Source organism: Oreochromis aureus, linkage group 9 (genome assembly GCF_013358895.1).
Source record: "Oreochromis aureus strain Israel breed Guangdong linkage group 9, ZZ_aureus, whole genome shotgun sequence".
NCBI classification, from domain to species: domain Eukaryota; kingdom Metazoa; phylum Chordata; class Actinopteri; order Cichliformes; family Cichlidae; genus Oreochromis; species Oreochromis aureus.
Window position 1 is genome coordinate 12,083,241 of NC_052950.1, and position 25,266 is coordinate 12,108,506.

Consider the following 25,266-nt stretch of genomic DNA (forward strand, 5'->3'; position numbering starts at 1 on the left):
ATTGGGATTGAGTTTTAATCCACACTCCAAAGGGTTTTTTTGTGTTGTTAAATTTCTGTTCTTCTTTGGGTCTGAAGCTACATGGGATTTGCAAACAAGATCCACTCAGTGCTTCCAGCTTCTTTGGTGCAGTTATGGAGAGTGCTGTTTCATCAGTACAACCAGCCAAAGCACCTGTAAATACAATTTAATGATTAATCCATTCATACATTAATATTAAACAAATTAAGTACATAAACTCAGGACAAAAAATAGCTCTATGTTCACTTTGTTACTAAATGAAGTCCACAGTCAAGCTACTGTGTCTATGTCCCAGTGTTTCTAGTTTTCTGATTTCAGGATTGTTTAGTTTCCTCGTTCTTTTCCTGGTTTAATCTTTTGTATTTCTGTTTGTGAATTTCATCTAGTCTGTTCTCTTTGCTCCGTCCCTGCGTAGTCTATCGTATATGTTTATTTCTGTCTCTGTGGTCATTCTTCTGTGTTTCTCAGGTTGTTACTCTTGTCTCTGTGCTCATGGTTCGTTTATCCCCTGTGTTTCCCCAGTCCGTCATTTCTTCATGTCTCATTGTCAAGTCTGTGTTTTTGTGAATGTCTCTTGTTTCCTGTTTTACTTTGACAGTCTTGCGTCCTTTGTTAATGTTTTCAGTTTTGCTTCCTTCCCGTCTCGTTATGTGTGATTACTCCCAGCTGTGCTCTTCTCCTGTCTCATTCCCTCGTTATCCATCTGTTTATTTAAGCCCTGTTTTCCTCTGCCAGTGGTTGAGTTGTTACCCTTTATCGCTCTATGTTCTTCTGCAGTCCTTGTGTTACTCTCTCCTCTGAGCTCCTCTTTTCCCCTCACTCTTCTTAGCTCCTAGTTTCTAGTTTTGTTCCCAGTCTCTAGTTTTCAGTGTTTAGTTTTTGGTTTTTGCAGCAATAAAGCGGGCTCCTTGAGTTTACTTCTCTGTTTACGAATTCTGCTTTTCAGTCCTTTTCCACATCCACATTGTAAAATAACTTAAATAATGACTTTGAAATACTGAAATACTCACCTGAAACAAACAGGACAATCACTAACATGCTGACTGTCTCCATGTTCACACACAGACTCTGCTGCCTGGATTAAAAAAAGAGATCATTTCACGTATGGAGCTGTAACACTGTACTTAATATTTTTAAAGCAGTTTCACAACAAAAATGTTCTTCTCCATCCATACAGTTCTTTTTTTTCTTGTAGTGCTTTGCTTTAAATATGTTGAAATACAAAACTTATAATAACACAAAGCAGTGTATTTAAAACTTGAACATCACTAAATAAAATAATTTTACATGTACCTGTCAGTGTAAAAGAAAGATAAAAAGTTACTGAATATAAGCAATAAAATGTTTCCTTACCAAAAGAGCCCAAGTGTAGTCTTATCGCTTTACAGTTTTAGCAGAATTAGACTAAAATGTGTCCTCCAGCCAATGTTAGAAAGAAGGAAGTACAGAACGAGAACAAGCTGGATAAGAAAGTGCATTAACGTCATTTTGTCACAAAGCTGCTGTAGGCGTCACTCGATGCCTCTGAGAAAACTTCAGTTCTGCTGATATCCTGTGATAGAGGAAGTCAGACATATTTTTAAAGTCACAAATGACCTACACACCCTCAAAGACCCTTTTACTCCTGTGAGTTTTTTCAAGCTTGCACACTTTTACAGAATATATTTATTAACATGAAAAGTTGCGCATTACCAGGAATTATGTACACATGTATAGAGAAGCTATACAAACACAAATGATGCTGAAAGAATAAATAAGATGCAGATTCTCAAAAAAATGAATTTTTTATTTTCAACTTCACTTTCCTTGTTTCTTTAAAAATACTTGTTTATGTTATTAAATACATTTCATTTATTCATTTGGTGGATTTGCTGGTTCTGTTTCTCTGGACTCATTAGAGATGGAGGCTGAGGAGCTACATCTCTTGATTAGCTTGGGAATGACTCGGTGCCCCTTTGGATGAACTTGAAGAGGTGGCCGGGGTGAGGGAAGTCTGGGCTTCTCTGCTTACACTGCTGCCCCTGCCACCCAAACTTAGACAAATGGTAGAAAATGGATGAAAAGATGGAAGATGGATGGAAATGTGCAACCTTTCATCCAAATTTTATATCACAGTTCAATAAATGTTAAACCATTTTTAATTAAGCCATAAATTCAAATTTGGATGCTAAAATATTAATTAATATGATACATCAGAAATAGAAGTTATTGAATCCTGCCATTTAATGCAGCAATGTTTATTCAGATACACTAAATGACATATTTAGATTTCTAATCTTACTGGTCAAAAAACTATATTATGATTATAGCACCCTAATCAATCCATCTAGTAGACTTCTTAAACATTACAAACTAGATATGAGTAGGTCTAGTTTGTAATGTAGATCTGAGTAATACAGGATTACAAACTCCACAGTTGAGTTTTTCACTCAAATTCATATGTGCTTTAAATTCTCCAGAAACGCTGAGAATGCATTTTAAATCGATCAGATTCACTACACCACTGGAGAATTTAGCATTTAAAGTAAGGATGTTTTTGTATAGATGTCGTTTTTCATTTATGGTCCCATTCAGCCCTCAGTGTGATCTCAGAGTGCTTTGTCAGCATTTTATTTGTGTCTCTCTGAAGCAGAGCAGTGCAATAAATCAGGGATAGGATAGGTTTCACATATTCCTTATTTCAGTGATAAAACATTACAAACACTTTTGGAATCTGTTACTGAAATTGCTACTTGTATAAAATAATAAATTATATAGCAGTAACTATAATTATACACATGACTGAATGATTGACTGATGCATCTCTGGTGTATCTCTTGAGCCAATAACCAGAGCTGTGAGCCTTTGTTTGGCAGTTTCTAATGTAACGCTTCTAAGAAACATGTAGGAAATGTCTCCGTAGTGTTTTAGGTCCACCAGGGTGGGCAGTGATAATAGAAGCTTATTCATCAAATCAAACATTTCAAGTTTTTCAGGACCGTTATTATCATCATCATAGAATCATAATACTGAACCTTTCTGTAAAACACGTATTTATTTGTGGGGAATATAAACTTCTTATGAGATTTATTAGAATCAGTGATGATTTTGCATTGATCAAATAATTTTAACCACAGATAATGTAACAATGCAATTAAACAGTGCAGCAAATAGAGAACTGTAGTTGGCCTATTTGCAATGATCTGTCAGACTGCAAATGACTGAAATGAGACAGCTCACGTGGAACAAAGTAGGAGGAATACTTCTTATAAAACTTACCAGGAATGTATCCTGATCAGCCACAACATTAAAATCACTGGCAGGTGAAGTGAATACTGACACGACTCAGGCGCAGACCAGGAATCCTTTGCAAAAGTTGACAGTGCGTTTATTTACAGTGATTACACCAGGTGATAATATATACAAAGTGTTAGGGAAAAGGGTCCAGGGCTCAAGGGTCCGAGGGGAAGGGGAAAGGGTCCAAAACACACTTCACTCTCTCAGCAAACTCCAACTCCTTTCCTCTGGCGCTCCTCTCGCTCATTCGCTCGTTCAAAATTACAGGGACAGGTCCAGGGAAAATCTACACACACAAAGAAAATCCAATTAGTTACTAGAAAATAGATTTTCTGAAGAAACTGCAGTGTGAATGCTGATAGCTGAAAAATAAAATGCTGAAGTTAAGTTAAAAATGTTGAATGAGCTGAAAAATACCACATTTTTCACCCGAAAAAAAAGTGCAAAACTGTTGAAAGCTGATGTTCACACAGAAGAGGTTGAAAAGTAGCTGAGCATGTTTAAAATGTGCATTTGAAAAAGCTGAGTAATGACAAAAGAAAATTTAAAGTCAGAAAACTTCTGAATGAAAATCAAAAGTTTAAAACGTTTGTCTGTTTGTTTTAACAGATGCATTGCTAGAAACAGAGAAACGATGGCTACGTTTTGAGGGTAAAATGGTGGCTGTGGAGCAAACACTGTGCACACAGCAGAAGTTGAAACAGAAGTTTTAACGATTAATCTTTGGCAGAGTGACAAACAGAGCTCATTAAGCAGGCAGGTGTGAGCCTGGTTGCTATAGCGACTCTAGCCAGCGGCACCACACACACACAGAAGCTGGTCGGGTCCAAATTCATGGGCTGCATCCTCCTGAGGACACAATTGTAGACCGATTACGTCACAGCGACGCGCCGAAGGCTGTCCAAATTCGTAGACTCCTCCAAATGCAGCTGACAAGTGCATCCTCCTTTTCCCCGAATTTGAAGGATGGGTCGGGTGTGTCCTTCGTGGCCCACCATATCCCAGAATTCATAACGCGGCCCAACCAAACTCCAGTTTCCGGCAATGGCAGCTGCTGCTAAGTTTTAAAATTACTCTTATCAATCTTTCTAGGTCACAAAATAAACTTTTAACATGTTTTCAGGCGATAATGTAGCTGTGTAAACTTCAAATATCTGCTCGGTTTATCAAGATATCACATATTTGCAAAAGTGCTTCGACGTTTTCGGAGACGTCTGTTACCCACCAGCTCGATAGCTAGCCGATAGCTCGAGGGTCACTGAAGCCGCCGAGAACGGCACAACTCCCGGCACATCATTTTCAGATCACCGCGGACTTTCGCTACTCAAGTTAAACGTAATATATAAGTCACTTAGACAACCTAAAAATGTAATTGTTTGGCTTTTTTCAGTGTTTTATTTGTTCGTGAGTAAATCGGTTTGGCTGAGATTAAAGTTATTAGATTAGATTAGATAAAATAAAACTTTATTAATCCCCCGGGTGGGTTCCTCCTTGGTTTTCACACAGCTGAATAAATGTCAAACAGAAAACTGATTAAACAGAAGTTTGAGATGGTCGAGAATTTACACCAGTGTCCTGTTATATTTTAGATAGCAAGGAGCAGACGGCCGAGTTTATTAAACTCCATCGAGACAGCGGTGACGCAGATCTGAAGGCTAGACCGTCCAATTTCACAGCCGTTTACTTCCGGCCTACCCGACCTTCTGAGGACCTGGCCCACGTAGACCGCGAAGGCCAGGTCCTCAGGAGGATGCAGCCCATGAATTTGGACACGACCGCTGTGTCTCAAAATGTAGGCCGCATCCTTCGGAGGCCGCATTTGTAGACCGATTACGTCACAGCCAGGCGACGAAGGCTGTTCCAATTCGAAGGCTGCTCCAAACGCGGCTGACATTTCCCCGAACTTGAAGGATGGGTCGGGGGTCAGTTTCCAGCAATGGCGGCAGCTACGGAGGCGGTAGAAACGGTGGCCGAAGACACCTACATTTTTAAATGTAAGTTGTTTTTGAAGTAGTGATACAAATGTTAAGATGTTAAAGTAAAGTTAATAATGCAGTTAAATGGAAGTAATTTTTACAGTCGTTAAACTTACGACATAAACTTATGTACATCAGTCACGTAGATGTACAGTCCCCCTCTTTTTTAACATAAGGAACAGTTAATATTACTCTTTCTGGGTCACAAAATAAACTTTTAACATATTTTCATGTAGCTGTGTAAACTTCAAATATCTACACGGTTTACCAAGACATCACATATTTGCAAAAGTGGGTCTCCGACGTTTTCGGAGACGTCTGTTACCCACCAGCTCCATAGCTGACCGGGAGCCGGCGAGAACACTGGCTAGTTTTCAGTTTTCTGACCCCGTGCTATCTTTTGCTACTCAGGTTAAACATGATACTGTATATAAGTCACTTAGATAACTTCTAAATCTTAATGTTTGGCTTTTTTTCAGTGTTTTAATTGTTCCTGAGTAAATAGGTTTGGCTGAGATTAGAGTTTTAGTTTTCACACAGTTGAATAAACGTCAAACAGAAAACCGCTTAAACAGAAGTGTGAGATGGTTGATTGTACTTCAATGTCTTGTTATATTTTAGGGAGCAAGGAACAGACGACTGCCTTCATTAAACTCTGGCGCGACAATGAGCACCTTTTCACTGGTGCTAAAATCTCAGCCACTGTGGGTTGGAGGTCCAGCAACAGTATGCAGCTTTTAATCTGTTAGGCTTAAGGGAGAGTGCTTATTTTTTTTTTGTAGTTTGTAGATTTTGCTGTGGATGCTGTTCAGGAATTAACAAGATTAATATGTTTTATTATTTTCTGTCTGTTAGGGCAATTCTTGAGAATATGGGCCTGCAGGGAAAAGTCACTCCTTTGCAGGCCAAAAAAAAGGGAAAATTAAAAAAAAAAATACAAGGTATGTACAGCAGTATTCAAATATGGGTTTTTAACTAGTTATGTAAACCTGTTATTCATGTAAATCTGTACTGTTGGGGTTTTTTTGTCAACTGCCACTTTTTTTTCTCTTGTGCCTTTAGAAGTGCAAGTATCCAGGGTCAGGCGAGGGAGTGAGCGGGAAGCCCACTGCTGCTACATGGCCCCGGTTTGCCCTCCCGGATGAGGTGTTAGGACAGAGGCCTTCTACCAGGCCTCCAGTCCTAATTGCCTCCATCCAGGAGGACACTCCACAGCCCAGTTCAGCAGTGGGTAACCAAGTGTTGGATGAGGAAGAGCAGGAGGATGAGTGCCAGGTGGAGCAAAGAAGGGAGAAAAGAAAGAAGGATGGGGATGATGCGTTGTTGGATTTAATCAGAGAGGACATGAGATTGCAGAGGGAAATGGAGGAAAGAAGAGCAGAGGAGGCAATAGAGAGAATGGACAGACTGTTTGGTTTGCTTGAAAAAGTTGTTGAAAAAAAAAGATTAAATTTCTGTAAATAAAAATGTAAATGCGTCACCTTTATTTGCATTGTTTTGTTTTTTTGTTTTTTACAAACTATCTACAGCATACATTTTCATAACACAGTTAAATAAAATGTCTGAAAAGGGTAACAATAAAAAACAACAACAAAAAAATGGAATTCTTAAGACTTATTATTACAGTCCAGGATTAACCTGAATGTCCCAGTAACCAGGTACTTTTAACCAGGCCTGATCTTTGGCTGAGCAGGAAGTCTCGGGCAGTGCTCTGAATGTGGTGGACCAGGACCAGAGAGATGAAGGAGGTGCCACAAGTGAGACCTTGGTTTGTATTTCCAGCTAGTAAGTGGAGCATCATACAGGGTGATCTCCAGAAGGTCTAGGGATGCTCGTTTCCACTGTCCACCGCATCATCTGTACCAAAAAACGTACGAAAGATGAAAAGTAGAACAATACTTAACCAGCATCCACACTAATAAATCACATGGAGACTCACAGATTCAGATTTGCCGATTGCAGAATGAACAGTCTTGACATCCACATGGTTCTTGCATAGCCCCAAACGTGACTGATGGAAGTATTTCGAGAAGCTCTGAATTTATACATCTAAAGTTACTCTAAAAATAATTTCTTTAAACAAACACTACAACAAGAACCAGTGGACACTGTCCCAGGCCCCTTAAGTAGAAAGAAGAAAATTGTTGCAGAGAGCTATGCAACTGAACTCACATCATTTGCAGAAAATATGTCTGCAGAACCCTTTTGGCCAACTTCCTCAAAGTACTGAAAAGTTCCTGGTTTTACTTCATGTGTCTTTCATCAGTGCAGCCACTCAGTGACAACAACAGCAAACACCCTTTTTCTTTGTCTTTGACCACATTTGGAGAGCACCAAACTACTCACATCACACAAGAAACTTCACAGTAACACCACAGCAAGTACAGTCTGGTTGCTGTGCAGCAAACAGCAGACAGCTGATTCTTGACACCTTTGCTTATTTTTTGTAAAGAATAATTCTTTTATGACTTCTATCAGTAAATGTCACAACATGTTAGCTGTGCTTTGAGCAGCATGATGCACCAGTACAGACGCTACCGGCAAGTCTGTACCAAGCACTATTTAAAGTACAAATAAAATATATTAAAAGTATAAATATATTTATTTTAAAGTTGTGTGTTCACACTTTCTAAGACATCACTTGTGTCTGTGTATGGACTAAGCCAATAGAAGCTTTTAGTAAACCAAACTACAGTTTGACCCAAAGTGTTTTCCAGGCAGAAACAGTTTGAAGTCTCTAAAACCTGAATCAGAAAACAGAAATGGGTGTGGAGTCTGTCACTGACTGCTGAAGATTTATAGATAGATAGATAGATAGATAGATAGATAGATAGATAGATAGATAGATAGATAGATAGATAGACAGACAGACAGACAGACAGACAGACAGACAGACAGACAGACAGACAGACAGATAGATAGATATAATAAAGATTGAATAAACTATGACACTCAAGTGGAACAGTATGGGACAGGGAGAAAAAACATAAACAAAATAAATCATGTTTGTTAGTCTGTATTCCACTTTTGTCTTTCATCTGTTTAGATTTTTGGATCCATTGTTTTACAAAAATGAAAACAGATCTGCTGTCCAAAGTTACTGTTCTTCCTTTAAATAAGGGAGACCACTGAGTTTTTCTCACTTCATGAAAATGTTCAATTTTTAATTTTTTTAAAACATTAAATTACCACAGAAATGGCAAGCTACCTTTATAGTGTGTAAACCAGGGTGGTCAAAATGTTCACTTATTTAATCAAAAATCATGGACTCTACAAGTGCATTCCTCATCTAAGAACTACTATTTTTTTCATAACTTTAGATCAGGAAGGACCCAAACGCGAGACTCACAATGCCAATACTGTGAGTTTATTTACAGTGAAGTGCAGGAACTATTTACAGTGTCTTTAAACAGGGAAAAATGCACAATCCGTATGTAAAGTAATCCAAGCAAGTGGTCTAGTAGAGTATTCTCTGTCTCCAAAGCTTGACTGCAAAAAAAAAAAAAACAACTCTGTCCAGCTCTCTCAAATCAATTGTCCACAAGGAAAAAAGATCCAGCTTCTGGACAGAAGCAGAGAAACACAGACCACAGGTAAGAATCTACCACAACTGGTTTAAACCTCAAGCACTGACTGAAGGAACATCCTCTGTATTTAAAGGGTACTAACTGATCACCAGATGGGGAGCAGGTGAGTTGATTACTGCAGATGTGTCAGGTCGGGTGAGGAACCACCCCTGAAAGATAAATTGTGGTTATTGCACACACACACACCAGCAGAGAGAGAAGAGGGAGAAAACCGAGATAGAGAGCGAGAAATAAAAAATGGCAGGAGTGAAGGACCATGACAATTTTATGTTTACTCTTGTGGTGGTCATTTCCAGAGTTGGTTCTACTGTAACAGCACCTATATTTGTGTGTATTTTAAGTGTACAGAAAACTACAGTGCAGATACTTGCTTGATACTTGATGTCCAGGACATCCTTGTAAAAGAGTTTTTTTGAATCTCAAAGGATATTTTTTTTCCTGGTTAAATAAAGATAATAAAAAGATAAACAGCACTGCACAGAACAGCACAGCATATATGATATCAGATTTCACAAAGGTACTGCACAAACAAAAGGCCTACTATGTGCAGTAGTCAACTACTACAAGAGATGAATGTGACGTAGAAATCAGTTCTTCACCCAGTTGAGCTGCTGAGACGAGCATTAATATGATGCTGATTGGAATCTTTTCTACAGAAATAGGAGTGACAGGCTTTTGTTCTCTAAGCATTTCTAGTGTTGATAGTCTATATCTGTTTGTTATGGTGAGTGCTGAGTAAATGTTCTGCTTTTTCAGTTCCTGTAAATGTCCTCCATCCATTCAACTAGCACACACTTAGTACAAATGCCAGGTAGTGGAGGCTCTTTACTGCCATCAGGATTTTATCTTGCATTTTGCACATGATGCGATTTTGTTAGCTTTATAAAGTTATAGTCTCCACCATGCACTGGATTCATGACCAAGGGTGGAGTACCCACTCCCGGTCACGGATGAGTTGCTACACCAAGTGAAGGACTTTAAACACTTCCGTCAGAGTGAGGGGAGAGTAAAGTGTGAGAACCCAAAGCAGAAATTTTGCTTACAAGACTCTTTTGACCAACTTCCTCAAAATACAGTCAAGTCAGTTTGACCTAATCATATATTTAAATTTCTCTTTTAGCACATCTACATTGACTGAGCACTAAAAATAATCACAAAGTGTGAGAAAGGGTGCAGTAACAATAAGTACAGCTTGATTATTGAGCAGCAACACCAAGTAGGGGATTTTATAGACGGTAGTCATTTTACATCTAAACTGAATAATTATTTAATGAACCCAGAAATCTAAATTTGGATGCTAAGGTCACAATTACTAGGATTCGGTTGGAAATAAAAGCAATTTCTGTTAAATCCCACCTTCTGCTTCAATAAGGTTTATCTAGGCACACTAAATGACAAATTTCAAATTTTCCTTTTCAAAATACAAAATTATAAAATCCTAATCAGTCAATCTACTAGATTTTTTTTCATTAAAAAAATTATAGGCCATACCTTACATAAAAAACCCATCTCAAATAGTTAACAACTATTGGAAGAAGGCTGGGGACTTGTGAGTGTCAGTACCACAGTCCAGGATGAGACAACAAACATTCATAAGTACATCAGGAAGATGGCCACGACCAGCCATGTGCTCTGTGGATACCTCAGGCAGCAGAAACCCAAGAAGGAGGAGCAAGAGGAGGAACCATAATGGAAGGACAGGCTCCTGCACGGTATGTACCACCGGTGGATAGAGGAAGTGGGTGACATCCAGAAATCCTACCAGTGGCTGGACAAAGCTGAACCAAAAGACAGCACAGAGGCATTTATCATGGGAACACAGGAACAAGCTCTGAGCACAAGATCCATATCACACCAGGCAAGACCCCAGGAGGAGGCTGTGTAAAGATGCCCCTGAGACAATCCAGCACATAACAGCAGGGTGCAAGATGCTAGCAGGCAGGGTACACATGGAACACTGTAACAAAGTGGCCAACAAAGTGTACAGAAACATCTGTGCCAAGTATAGCCTGGAAGTCCTGAAGTCAAAATGAGAGACGTCCCTGTGCTAAGATCCTGTGGGACTTCCAGATACAGATGGACAAAATGGTGGTGGCCAACTGGACATAGTAGTAGTGGACAAGCAGAGGAAGACGACCATAGTGATGGACGTAGCGATACCGAATGACAGCAACATCAGGAAGAAGGAAAACGAGAAGGTGGAGAAGTGCCAAGGGCTCAGAGAAGAGCTTCAGATTTCAAAAACTCTACAAGTTTCAGAAGGTAATTAGGTTGGTAATTTGTTATATTTCTCATTGGCTGAAGAGAGGGACACCTCTTCTCTCTAACTACTCTACTGATGGTCCAAGGAGGAGCTACAGATGCGGCCATGGGTTAAAACTTTCGGTTTCTCTCTGATTGCTGGCTTCAGGAGAAGGGGGTGTCATAGCCCCCCAACAGCTGTTTCACATGGATCAGGTTAAAGCAGGCCTGCCCCGGTCTTTCATTGGTCAAAACGAGAGCCTGCTTAGAAATCATAAGATTTCTAAGAGTTCTATTTTAAACAGAATTAAAAACAACAATTTTTGCAGCACAAACGTTTGACACCAAATGCAGAGAGCACTACTCTGTCACTATGTTTAAACTACTGGTAATCCTCACTACGCTTTCCAAATAAATTAATAGGCAACGATCACTGTCATGCCTGCTTGCTTTTTGGATGGCATTACTTGAGTAATCTGCTGTTAATCTTAGTAAATCACCTTTGTGATTCATTTTAATACTCTAGTTCAAAAATGTTGCACTTTGAAGGGACAATTCAAATCCAGCAAGTGGTACATGTCGACAAATAAGTGTCGACCCTGCAGTATTTTTTGAGCTAGTTAAGCTAGTTAGTTAGTTATAGGGACAAAAACTCCATGTGCTGACAGAGAGAAAGAATTTTTTTTGCAATCAATCTGGTCTTGATGAGTGACAATGCAAACATCGCTGCCAGTTTCCCAGGCTAGAATATTTTTAACACTGCAATGAAGTGATATTAACTGATATGTGTTTTATACATTTTCTGTATTGTTTCTTTTGATTGTGCAATCAAGGCATCATCATCATCATCATCATAGCATAATGATCATATAATGAAAAAAAAATATTCAAAAAAACACTTCCCTACTTTTTTCCCCAGTGGCCCTAATGCTATTTCATATTATTGAGTGAAGATTTTTACAAACAAAAACTATCAAAAGAATGTGTAATTCAATTCAATTCAATTCAGTTTTATTCATATAACACACAGTGACCTCAAGGTGCCTTATATTATAATGTAAACACCCTACAATAATATTGAGAAAATCTTCTCTTGGTAACTATCCAAGTCAAATCTGTTTTGAAAAAAGCGCCATCTCTTGGTGAAACTGCAATTCTGTGAAAGTTTATAGTGGAAAAGATACACCCAAGGAGAAGAAGCACTCCCAGCTGACTGTTGGCTGAAAGTGACAATTTTACATTCAATTTTAATTCAATTTTATTTATAAAGCATCACTTCACAACAACAGTCACCTCAAGGTGCTTTATATTGTAAGGTTGACCCTACAATAATATATACAGAGAAAATCCCCAAAATCATATGACCCCCACTTGCTCCTGCAGAATGTCATTGCACAATGTTGTAGGCATAGAGAAAAGTCATGAATGTAACTTCTTTTTTTACACAGATTAATAATTAGAATTCAAAATCTCAAAACACCTGTACGACGTTAGCACAATGCACTGAACATAAAAAAGGCTTCCAGGAGCTGTTTAGTTTTATTTCACTTAACCGTAGAGTGAAAATGACTTATTTACAGTTCCAATGTGTGTTTTTCTTTTTTAACACTCTTTCTTAATGTAGTTATTTTGCAACAGTTCTCATTTTTTCTTCACTTGAGAGAAGTGTTGCTGTTGGCCATCACCACCCTCTGTTAAGCTGTTTTTGGCTCACTGAATTTCACCTGTGAATACACCGTATCCTGCTGCTGTCCTCTGTCCTGCACTGAGTCAGAGGATGCTTTATATCCCAGTGAAAACAAGTCGATCTCTTCATAATGGATGTTTTCTTCTTCTTCTTCTGTTTTACTTGCTGGCTCTTCAACAAACAGCTCTTCGTGTGCTTGAATCTATAAAACGAACCAAAAAAGGACATTTGTGACTCAGCAAAGAAGGCCGACAGCTGACTTAGCACCAGTGTTGGTCAAGTTACTTGAAAAAAGTAATCAGTTACTAATTACAGATTACTTCCCCGAAAAAGTAATCCCGTTACTTTACTGATTACTTATTTTCAAAAGTAATTAATTACTTAAGTTACTTTTTAAAAACACGATTTACAACCTGAATAGGTGATAAAGCGATAGATCTTTCAGCCCAATTCTACTTTTTCTGCATAATTCATCATACAAAACGTAATCAAATGGAAACGTCTCTTTTTAAAACTTTAAACTTTAAATCTTTTAACTTTATGCATCAAGCAAAAATTCAATTATATGCAACATTCTCTGACTTGAAGAAATTTGTTTAACATTTAAACCTATTTTCTGCACATTCCAGCACATAAAATAAAATATGTTTTTGTATTTACACTCACTCTTTCAAATAGATGCAAGTAAAACACAGCAGAAAATAAATAAAATCAAAGACTAGCGGTCCTGTTGCTCTATTTTCACCTATAAAGCAGGAGTGGGTTAGGCGGAGGTTTACCCTGGTGCAGGTGTGCCGCAGCGGTCAGTGGAAGAATCCACGAGTTTCTCTGTGAATTTCCCATTACGTGGTAGCGCACTCGCTGCTTGCTTGGAAGTTCAGGGGTTTTTTCGCTGTAAAAAGAAGTTTTCTTCCCACGCACAACGGACACTAATGTTTTTGTCACTTTTTATGGAATCAAACTCAAAATAAGGTCAGTACTTCCACGCTTTGAACGCTACATGCTCATACTCTCTCCCGCACTCGATATATTATGATCTGCAGACAGCTGTTGTCACGAACGTCGCACTCGCTTACGTCACTGTCATGAGACATTCTCGCAAAAAATCACAGTTTTAGTAACGCAGTAACGCAGCGTTCCTACGTGAAAGTAACGGTAATCTAATTACCGTTTTTGCAATAGTAATCCCTTACATTACTCGTTACTTGAAAAAAGTAATCAGATTACAGTAACGCGTTACAAGTAACGCGTTACTGCCCATCTCTGCTTAGCACTGACTTGAGCAAAGGATTCCACTCCATTTAAGAGAGAAAGGCTGAAAGGCTGAGTATCACACACAATGGGAAGTTGTGGGATGGCAGGCTGAACAAAACATGTTATTTTAAATCACACATAGAATACATGTGAAACGAGGGATTTGTTATGAATAAAATGAATAAATAAAGCTGTTTTTTAATGATTTTTTATATACACATTGTTATGTGCTCATTAACAGTTGGCGCTCCGTGTTTTGAGGGTCAAACGCTTCAGTGCTATGACGGTATTGAATTATTGTGATTGACGCAAAAGTGCTGAGGGTTTTGCAAAACATGCTTACACATCACACTGGTTAACATCAGGATGATATTTTCTGTGCCAAGGGAGTCCGAACAGAATGTCCCGAACTTAAATAATAAATAGAATTAGTAGGATAATATTAACAATCAAAATTCGGCAGGGAGGTGTCTTGTTTCTGTTACTCCAGGAAAGGAGCAGATACGATACAAGGTTGGACGTGAAGGAGAGAGAGGATAAGATCCAGCAGGGAGAAAGCAGGACTGCCACGTCGCTTCCAGAAGAAGATAGATAATAATACTTGTTATTATTGTGGCATACAACTGAATGGCTTAATCTGAGGGTCATCCTTTGTGTGAAGACAGACGGCTAACTTCACATCGAGGTCGAGTGCTGCAAACTTGTAATTTCAACTGCTGAAGCAAATCAAATCTATTAAACGACATTCTCCTGTACTTCCTTGAGAAAAAACAAACACGACAAAGTGGTGAGCTTTTGTGTTAAGTCAATTCTTAATTGTGTTTTTAGACATTAAAGGTAGGTGAATGGGCTGATCTTAAAAACATACTACAGTATATAATCAACAATTTAGTAAACTACAGAGATGTTTAGTATTTTCTTACCTGAGTCTGTTGTTTAGTTTGATGTTTTAACTTTAACCACCTGGATAACAAGAGAAAGTAAAATATAACTATCCTCTGATTTAGTTTAAGTAACAGTAACTGATCGTGTTTTCTACTTCAGTATGCCATACTTACCGAGCACAGATAATCAAGCAGATCAGTAAGATGATCACAGTGATTCCTCCAAGAAATGATCCCAGTTGAACATTCTGTTTTCCTAACAGACAAACAAAATTTATGTGAGTGAAACATGACATAATAATGTGGACATAGAGATGCAAGCGCTGTTGGCTTTTTCACATCACCTCCAAGCATATAAATAAATAAAAGATAAATAAAATAGGACGTAACTAGATACTGAGGTGTTTTCAAGAGCATCTGATGAAATATGTAAAAGGAATAACATTTATTTATTACAGCTGACATCCCATAAATCATGTTGCAGGATTCAGCAACACATTCCAGTCAAACCAGTTGGAGAAACTGTTCAAATACATCCTCCCAAACAGTTTGGGGATATTTTTTCTTTTCTTTTTATCAACCTTCTAACTTCCACATTCCAAAAAAATTCTGTCGTACTTGAAACACTGAGAGTCTCTTCTGTCTCTGCTGTCTTGGTGTCTTTTCCTTGGTTCACAGGATATCTGGCAGAGCAGCTGATCTTCTTTCCATCATGTGTGTCTGACAGAGTGATGGTCTGCTGGATTTTAGTTGTAAAGCTTCCATCTGTGTTTTCCTCTATTTTGTTGTGAGAGTCTTGTGTGAGATTCCAGGTGAGTTGAGGAGGGGAGTGTGGACAGGGAGTGAGAGCTGAGCAGGTTATAGTGACAGACTCCTTCTCCTTCAGATCACCTGAGATTGTAATATTGGGCCTCCAAGGAGAATCTGTGGTTTCACATACATATTCATTATAAAATCACACTGCAGTTTGTACCACTGATTCAAATGTGCAAACTTGTTCTAAATTTATACTTTGATTTATAAATGTAATCAAGTCCTTAAAATAACTGCAGAGCAGATTTTATAAAAAGAGGCAATCTTCTCAGTGTCATGCTGGGACAATCATTACGACTATAACACAAAATTTGCTCAACAGATATTGATTATAATCAAACAATACATCAAAAAATAGTAAGTCCTAACTGTTAGTATATCAATAAATTAATGAAAAAACAAACAAACAAACGCGCTGTTACCTCTGACTGTTATTTGAAGAGGATCACAAGGAGCAGTCGCCTTGAATGGTTCACTCTCTACTCTGAAGAAGTATGTGTCTGTGTAGTTTGTGGTTAAATTAGTAAACAGAGTGGTGCAGTCTCTCTGACTCAGGTTCCCAGTAATACTCATTGGATAGATGCTAACTGCTCCACTACTGTTGAAGATCACATTGTTTGGATTTTTGCCAAATTCAGGTTGATTTTTAATCCACACTCCAAAGATTTTTCTTGTGCTGTTAAATTTCTGTTCGTCTTTGGGTCTGAAGCTACATGGGATTTGCAAACAAGATCCACTCAGTGCTTCCAGCTTCTTTGGTGCAGTGATGAAGAGTGCTGCTTCATTAGTACAACCAGCCAAAGCACCTGTAAACACAATGTAATGATTAATCATTGTATGTGTCTGTATATTTTGATATTCTATAGATGACAGGAACATTTCCACCACCAGCTGCTGTGTGGATGTATGATGCAGTTCTTCATAATGAGAGTTTTAATAACTGTCTACTGTAGTGCATGAAATTGCCACCAAAGTGCTGTTTTTCCTCTGTTGTTAACATTTCCTACCTAAAGCATTTCAATTTAAAGGCACATCACAATTCACAATATAAAATAACTCCAATAATATCTTTGGAATATTGAAGACCTCACCTGATACAAACAGGACAATCAGTAACACGTCGACTGTCATAACGTTCACAGCCGGAGATCGATTGCCTGGATTTATCCCCCACACACAAATAAATAAAAATCAGTCAATATCAGTTTAATTCATTTCACACATGAGCTGCACAACAAAAACATCCCCTGTGCAGCCACACATTTCTTTTTCTTTTCCTATAGTGCTTTGCTTTGAAATTAGTTGAAATCTAAAAATTATAATAACATAACGGTGCATATTTAAAAGTAAAACATCAGTAAATAAGATTACTTTATATGTAGCTGTCAGTGCAGTAAAACAAAGATAAATAAACATCTAGTGCAGAAAGTTATTGAATATAAGCCATATATAATATAAGATATAATATATTAATATAAGCAATAAAATGTTTCCTTACCAAACAAGCCCAGGTGTAGTTTTATCATTTTGCAGTTTTAGCAGAATTACAGTGAACTGTGTCGCCCGGCCGATGTTAGAAAGAAGGAAGTACAGAAAGAGAACATGCTGTTTAAGAAGGTGCAATAAGGTCAGTTTGGTGGTCAGAAGCTGCCAACGATGTCATGCGATGCCCCTGAGAAAAATAAAGTGAATTCTTCTCCTGTGATAAAGGAAGTTGGACATTACATCTTTGAAGTTTCAGATTAGCTACACTATCAAAGACCTTTTGACTAATTTGACTTATTTCACATCTGCACATTTTTACAAAATATATTCAGTAACTCACATTAAATTATGCTGGAATACCAGTCATTAGGTACACAGGTATAGTGAAGCTGTCTAAACTCAAATATTGCTGAAAGAATGAGAGACTAAAATTCTGATTTACTGAAACAAAAAACTGACATGTTTTTATTGAAAAATATGTTGTTACAAATTGTTCATGTATTCATTTGGTGTAAATGTCAGTTACACTCTGTCTAACTAGAGCCCCTATTTCTGAGTGCAAGTTTCATTTTTCATGAAAAAAGTCACATATTAGAAATGAAAAAGATCCATGATCTGTTGTGATTGACTTCTGTTAGATCAAATTTAGCAGGTCAAAAAGGTCGAATAGGTCAAAGTTTTTATTACACAACAAACTAGCAAGCAACATCGCAGAATGCCCAATGCAGTCCAAACACAGGCAGACAGAGGAGTGTCGGCATGAACGTGGCCAAACATGCTAAATGCCAGCTTCAAATGTCAGTCTAATGGGTGTGTTAGATTAGCGGGAGACTTAAAATGGACTGTAAATATGAATGTCATTGTGAACATTGACTGTTAGCCATGTGATGGACTCATGTATTCCTTGAGGTAATCTGTGAGAGGTGGTTTAAGACCACAGCTCTTGGCAAGCTTAGGAACTGCTGCCCATGTTACCCAAACCCAGATAAGCAGAAGGAAATAGATAGACGGATGGAGATTTGCACCCTCTCATCCAAATATGGTGACTTTAAAACAAAACAAAACAAGAAAAGAATGGTGAGCAGAACACGAATGTGGACAGCAGAAATTTTGCTCACAGGACTTTGTTGACCAACTTCCTCAAAATACAGTCCTTCTCTAGTGAAGCCATCTTTTAGCACATTTGCAGTGACCACATAAGCACTAAAAATAATCATAAACCATGAGAAAGTGTGCACTAACTGTTAGTACACTGACAGTTTGTGCACCACAGTAAAGGCTGGCTGTTGAGTCTCTTTCTGAACATATTAAGATTTTAAAATAAACAAACACATAAAGTTGTCAAACCAAAATTAAAAGAATTTAAAAAAAAAATTGTACAAATTGTACAAGAAATACAGTGGCTTGCAAAAGTATTCGAACTTCTCCACATTTTGTCACATTACAGCCACAAACATGAATCAATTTTATTGGAATTCCACGTGAAAGACCAATACAAAGTGGTGTACACGTGAGAAGTGGAACGAAAATCATAAATGAAAAACATTTTTTAGAAAAATAACTGAAAAGTGGGGTGTGCGTAGTTATTCAGCCCCCTGAGTCAATACTTTGTACTCTGCAAAGAAGAATTGGCAAGAATTTCAGTCTCTAGATGTGCAAAGCTGGTAGAGACATACCCTAAAAGACTGGCAGCTGTAATTGCAGCAAAAGGTGGTTCTACAAAGTATTGACTCAGGGGGCTGAATAATTACGCACACCCCACTTTTCAGTTATTTATTTGTAAATAATGTTTGGAATCATGTATGATTTCCGTTCCACTTCTCACGTGTACACCACTTTGTATTGTCTTTGACGTGGAATTCCAATAAAATTGATTCATGTTTGTGGCTGTAATGTGACAAAATGTGGAAAAGTTCAAGGGGGTCGAATACTTTTGCAAGCCACTGTATGTGAGCAGTGAAAACAGACTGTAAATAGAGTTGATGACCTGATCAGCCACAACATTAAAACCACTGACAGGTGAAGGGAATAAAATTGGTCCTTGGGTTAAAGTGTAATAGACTTCTTCAGTTTATTTCATTATGACATGTTGATCCCCTGGGGGTGTTGATCCAGAGTGTCTTGGATCCCCCAGGTTCTTGGCCACCTAAGGCCCTGTTCTCAGCTCGTGCCAGGGGGACTGGCCTCCTTTGGGGTTGGCTGCCCATTGCCTCTGGTTCTCTGGGACTCTCGCCCTTTCGCTATGGGCTCTCTATCTGCAGCTGGGATGGATGTGCAGTTGTTGCAGAGATGTGCAATCTCAGGTCTTTGGTATTAGAAATGAGTTTGTATTTTTTATACTGTTATTAAGTTTATGTCAGTAAATCTGAGAATCTATAATACTTCAAACTTCTTTGGTATTCTTGGGGATGTTATTTTCAAGTACATTTTGTGACAAAGTGACATACACCCACTTTCTCTCTCTCTCTCTCTCACACACACACACACACACACACACACACACACACACACACACACACACACACACACACACACACACAAGAAGACTGTTAATGTATGTATTTATGCATTTTCATATTTTTGTGTTTCAGATAATGTGTGGTTTTGTTTTTTTGTTTTTTGTTTTCTCTTGTTTTGTCTTACAGGTACAACAGTCAGCATTCACTGTGGTTTTCTATTTGTGCTCTAACCTTTTCTTATATTTTCTCCTATTTTTTCCACCGTTCCTTTTTTTCCCTGCCTCTCAGCTTAGACATTGTCTTACAAAACAGATAATATAATAACCGAAATAACACTGATAGAAATGTGTAAAAAAACATAACACAACAAGAGGACAGGGCATGATTTAAAACAAATGAATTCATGAATAAATTAAATTGTCTTGACATCCACGTGGGTCTTGCACAGGCCCAAATATGACTGATGGAGGTATTTTGAGGAACTCTGAATTTATAAATCTAAAGGTGCCCAAAAGATAAATGTTATCTTAAATACTACAAAAAGAACCATTAGACAGAGTCGCAGGCTACATGAATATAAAGAAGAAGAAAACAGTTGTAGAGAGCTATGTGTCTGTCTTCACACAGGTTGCAGAAACCATGTCTGCAGGACCCTGTTGACCAACTTCCTCAATCTACCCAAATCTTTCTGGTTTTACTTCATGAGTCATTGATCAGTGCAGCCACTCAGGCCACAGCAGAAACCCATTTTTGTTATCTTTCATCACATTTGGAGTGACTCCATCAGCACCAAAATAATCACATCTCATGAGAAACTTCACAGTAACACCACAGTAAGTACAGTTTAGTTGTTGTGCAGCAAACAGCTGAGTCTTGACACCTTTGCTTAGATAGGAAGAATTATTCTTTTATATCTGCTAACAGTTAATATCACAAAAAATACCAAATTTACATGTTAAATTGTTAATAATTTTATTGTAATAAATATATTGTGAGCAAATACTGTCATGTTTCGGCTGTGTGCAGGCAGGAGAAGGACCCAAACGCAAAACTCACCACGCAGGGATTAAACTCAAAAAGCTGCTTTATTGCAGAATGGCATGAAAACCATAACAAAAAAAAAAACAAACCAAAAAACATCCAAAATGAAAAAAATCCAACTCATCCATTTTGAAATAATATGTATATTCTAACATCACTCTTGCTCTTAACATACACTTGAAAAGCTGTACACAATCAGTATTTCGTCCATTATCAATCTTATATTTTCTACTCAAATAAATTGCCACCTTTGCTTGACCCAGGAAAAAAATCATCAATCGCCCCTTTTTCTATTTCTTTTGTCATATGAGAAACCAAAAATGAAACACTGTTTTGAAAAACATTCTCCAAATGAACGTGAAAAATGAAAAAATAAATCCATTAATCTGAAACACTGCACAAAACAATGAAAAATAGTTTCTCTCATTGAACAAAAAGGACATTTATCTGAAACCTCAGGCTTAATGATGGACACAAAAGCATTAACCACAATGATACCATGTAAAATCCACCACTGTAAATCACCAGTGATCTTAGTCAATGGTGGCTTGTACAGCAACCCCCATACAGGTGTCACATCAAAACCAACTTTAAAATAATCTCTCCAAGGCATATCATTTTTATCTTTTAACTTTGCTTTGTTCAGAGCCTTAATGCATCTTTTGTACAATACCTTCCCATTCATCGAATCCAGTGGTGTCCACTGATATTTCTCCTTCTCCAAAAAAGGACCCAGGCTTTCAAAGTCCTTAAGCTGCACACTAATGCACAATCTAAAAAAATGATGCATTTTATCAGATATTAAAAGTCCATTAACCCATCCATTCAAAAGCCTTTTATCATCTTCAGATAGCACTTGCTTGAATTTCATCAACATCAAGCCTATAATCCGGGGAGAGCGAACCTCCAGTCTCCTTGCCAAGGAGACAGAATCGTCCATTTTGGCACCAACAAGTTCAAGCAAATGCCTTACAGTGGTAATCCCCTTTTTCATCAGTAGCTCCGACACCATCATCCCAGGATGAACCTAAATGAGACCCCTTGAGAATAGGTTCCATTAATAGCCAATGCAAGGATGTAGATTTTCCAAGTCTTTCTGTTTCCATCAGCCTCCAAGTTTTTTAACATGCTAACATAGAAAGGTGACAAACAGTTCATACTATACCTTGAGTGATCAAAAACAAACAAAGTTTTACCAAACCCCAAATTATCAACTTTAGAAAATAAACACTGTGTAACCTGCCTCCACAAAACATTTTGATCCCCATACAAAGACCTCTGTAAAAACTGTAATCTGAAAGCTGCTTTCCTACTTTCTAAATGAATCAAACCTTGCCCTCCTTCTTCCTTTGGCAAAAACAAAACACTTTGAGGAACCCAATGAAGTGTGTCCCAAAAAAAGTTTAAAATAATAGTCTGTAATTTCATCAATAGGTTGGGTGGAGGTTCCAAAAATGATAGATGGTGCCACAATGATGATCCAACAAGATTGTTAATAACAAGTGTGCGACCCCTGTAAGACATTCGTGGTAAAAGCCAGTGGCATTTCTTTAACCTAACTTCTATCAGCTCTGTAAAACCTTTCCAATTTTTCATGACCTCCATATGATCCCCCATGTAAACACCCAAATATTTCAAATCAGTGTTTGTCCATTTCAGTTCATCAGGTAATTTGGGAGCCTCTCTTGTCCATTTGCCTACTAATAAAGCTTTACTCTTACTCTAGTTAACCTTAGATGATGAAATTTCACCAAAACATTCAATGTTTTTTCTTAAATTAAGGATATCTCACTCTCCTGTTGTAGCCACAACAATGTCATCTGCATATGCAGAAAGCTGAAAAGTTAAAGAGATTTCATTTAGTTTTATCCCATGTAACTTTTTTCTAATTTGACATAACAAAGGTTCAATACTTAAGGAGTACAACATACCTGACATTGCACAACCTTGTCGAATACCTCTCTTTACATTAAAAGGAGCACTTAAACCACCATTGACCTTCAAAACACTTTCAATGTCACAAGAGTGTCTTAATCATGGCAATGAAACCAGAGGAGAAACCAAAAGCCTTCAAAGTATTCCAAAGATATTGGTGCTCCACCCGATCAGATGCCTTTTCTTGGTCGAGACCAAAGTTTAAGCCCAATAAATTAGAGATGTCCAAATAATCCTGTTATATTATCGCTTATTGACTTTCCAGGAATACAATAGGATTGATCAACATGTACAACCTGATCAATCACTTTTCTTAACCTACATGCCGGTACTTTTGAGAAGATCTTATAGTCAGCACATAAGAGAGTGAAAGGTCTCCAATTCTTTATTTCATAAAGATCTCCCTTCTTGGGAAGGAAAGTAAGCACAGGCCTGCAACAGCTTAGAGGGAGCTTTCCCTAGCCACACTGTCATTAAGAACCTCCAACAAATCTTCAGCCAACACAAACCAGTATGACTTATAAAATTCTGGTGCTCTACCATTTCCCATGCTTGACAATGCCTCCTGCAGTTCTTGCAGAGTTAAGGTACGCTCCAAGATAACATTGTCTTGCTCTGAAACCTCTGGCAAGTTACTGAGAAACTCTTGTTTTGCCACAAAGTCTTCTCTAAACTCGCTGACATACAGCTTTGAAAAAAAAATCCACAGCTCTCTTTCGCAATTCAGTGGGTTCAGTCAGTTCTTTCCCATCGTCAGATCGAATACAGTGAATTAGGCGATTTTGTCTATTTTTCTTCTCAAGCTGAAGAAAAATTTAGAGGATCATCCATTTCAGCAATATTTTGAAAACGTGAACGGACCAGAGCTCCCTGTGCTCTGAGCCCTAGCAGATCAGCCAAAACAGTGTTTTAATTTTGAGTGCCTGAAAGTGGCCTCAGTCTCCTGTGGGCTCACTCAAATTTCGAAGATCCACTATTTTAGTCTCTAATTTTTAATATATTGTACCATCTCTCTTGTGACATTATGTGTGTATTGAATACAGAACTGCTGAATTTTTATTTTACCAATATCCCACCATTGCTGCAAGGAAGTATACTGATATTTCATAGTTCTCTATTGATTCCAAAAAGAAAAATCCATTAATAACAGCCACCATTTAATAAAACCGTACTAAAATGCCAGTACGCACTCTTAGGTTTTAGTCTATTTATAAACACATTTGCTGCAATCATAACTATGATCAGAAAAGCCCACTGGACACAAGTTGCTTGATCTAAATATTTGAAAATGATGACCATAACAATAAAACCAGAGTGGAGAAATGTAATTGCCCTTACAGTGAGTCATTGAAAAATGCTGTGTTTTACCATGTTTAGAAGGCCACACATCAACCAAATTATAAGTCTCAATAACGTGTTTAAATATCCTCCTTGAATGCACATGTGGTGCCAAGTGATTCCTATCTAAATCATCAATTGTACAATTAATGTCACCTCCTAAAATCAAATGATCCATTGACGTACAACTTGACAGCATACTCGCTAACTTTTCTAAGAAACACATTGATCACGTGGAGACACTGGAGCATACACATTTAACAATGTCAACTTCAAATTTTCATACGTAACAATGACCTTTAACAACCTCCCAGGCACAATATCATCTACGTCAATAGAAAGTGGAAGAATGTTTCTTAAGATAAGAATTGCTACTCCTGAACTCAGTGAGGTTTAATGACTCAGAACACTATTTCCATCCCATTCCTTCTTCCAGTCAACTTCAATATCAATATTACTATGAGTTTCTTGAGCAAACGCTATGTCAATACATTTAGATTTTAGAAGTTCAAAATACATCGCCCTCTTTCTCATATCCCTTGCACCATTAAGGTTCAAGGATGAGATTTTAAAGCTACTCATGAGTGCATAGAAACCAAAAAAAGAGCCATAAAAATCGACTATACAGCATATTATCTGCTGTTTTTTTTCCTTTAGGAACCACATTAAACTTGAGCTCTAATTTTTTGCATCAGTTTTCGCAGTCTATACACTTCAGTGTCCTTTAAGCCATCAGGAGTCCTTTGTCTTATTTACCATTTAGCTGAATCAAGAAACAACTTTCTATCAGGGAAGAAATCCTGTACAACTACATCTCATTTCCTTTTAGTTACTTCCAAAAAACTTGTAATCTGTTCAAGACTGTACCCATTACTTCTCTGGCCATCAGGAATAGAAGAATCCGATAAAGCGTCCGACTCACTCTCTCTTCCACCTTTTTCTTTCACCTGTAACTTTTTTGGTTTTACCCCTTTAGAATCTTTAGCTTTCCTTTTAGCATTTGGTACCTTAAAAATACTTTCATTATCCCTGAACAAATTCCCTTCACTATGGGCCATTTCATCCACATCCATTCGCTGCTGCACTCCTTCTTGTGTAGTTTGGCCAACTTCCTCACACACTTCAGCAGAAGTAGAAGTAGAGGCAACCTCACTGTTTTCTTGGCTGCTAAGCATTCCATACCTTGAAACCTTGGACTTCTTTTCCTCTCCCACAGTAACAGCTGGAGCCCCTTTCTCTGTGTTACCTGCAGAAACACCTTTTCCTTCT

The 25,266-nt window shown here is 37.9% G+C and overlaps 2 protein-coding genes across 2 annotated transcripts in view; both read right to left on the minus strand.

Moving 5' to 3' along the window:
• LOC116320136 (B-cell receptor CD22-like) overlaps nucleotides 1-25,266 on the minus strand; it is a 92,418-nt gene that overhangs the window by 3,757 nt on the left and 63,395 nt on the right. The window lies entirely within an intron of this gene.
• Nucleotides 6,873-17,300, minus strand: LOC120441739 (sialic acid-binding Ig-like lectin 9). Its single transcript, XM_039617114.1, has 8 exons — nucleotides 17,238-17,300; nucleotides 16,831-16,896; nucleotides 16,162-16,545; nucleotides 15,545-15,850; nucleotides 15,101-15,182; nucleotides 14,966-15,005; nucleotides 12,826-12,990; nucleotides 6,873-7,130 (listed from the first exon to the last, which is right to left on the minus strand). The coding sequence occupies exons 1-8, from the start codon at nucleotides 17,263-17,265 to the stop codon at nucleotides 7,071-7,073; spliced, it is 1,131 nt and encodes a 376-aa protein (XP_039473048.1). The 5' UTR covers nucleotides 17,266-17,300; the 3' UTR covers nucleotides 6,873-7,070.

Bases quoted from the DNA above. Each gene is read 5' to 3' on its own strand.
- LOC120441739 (XM_039617114.1), bottom strand. From the start codon at position 17,265: ATGATAAAACTACACCTGGGCTTGTTTG. The intron at 15,851-16,161 runs GTAACAGCGCGT...GTGAAACCACAG, and splicing joins TCTTCAAATAACAGTCAGAG to ATTCTCCTTGGAGGCCCAAT. The intron at 12,991-14,965 runs GTAAGAAAATAC...TTCGTTTTATAG, and splicing joins AAACTAAACAACAGACTCAG to ATTCAAGCACACGAAGAGCT.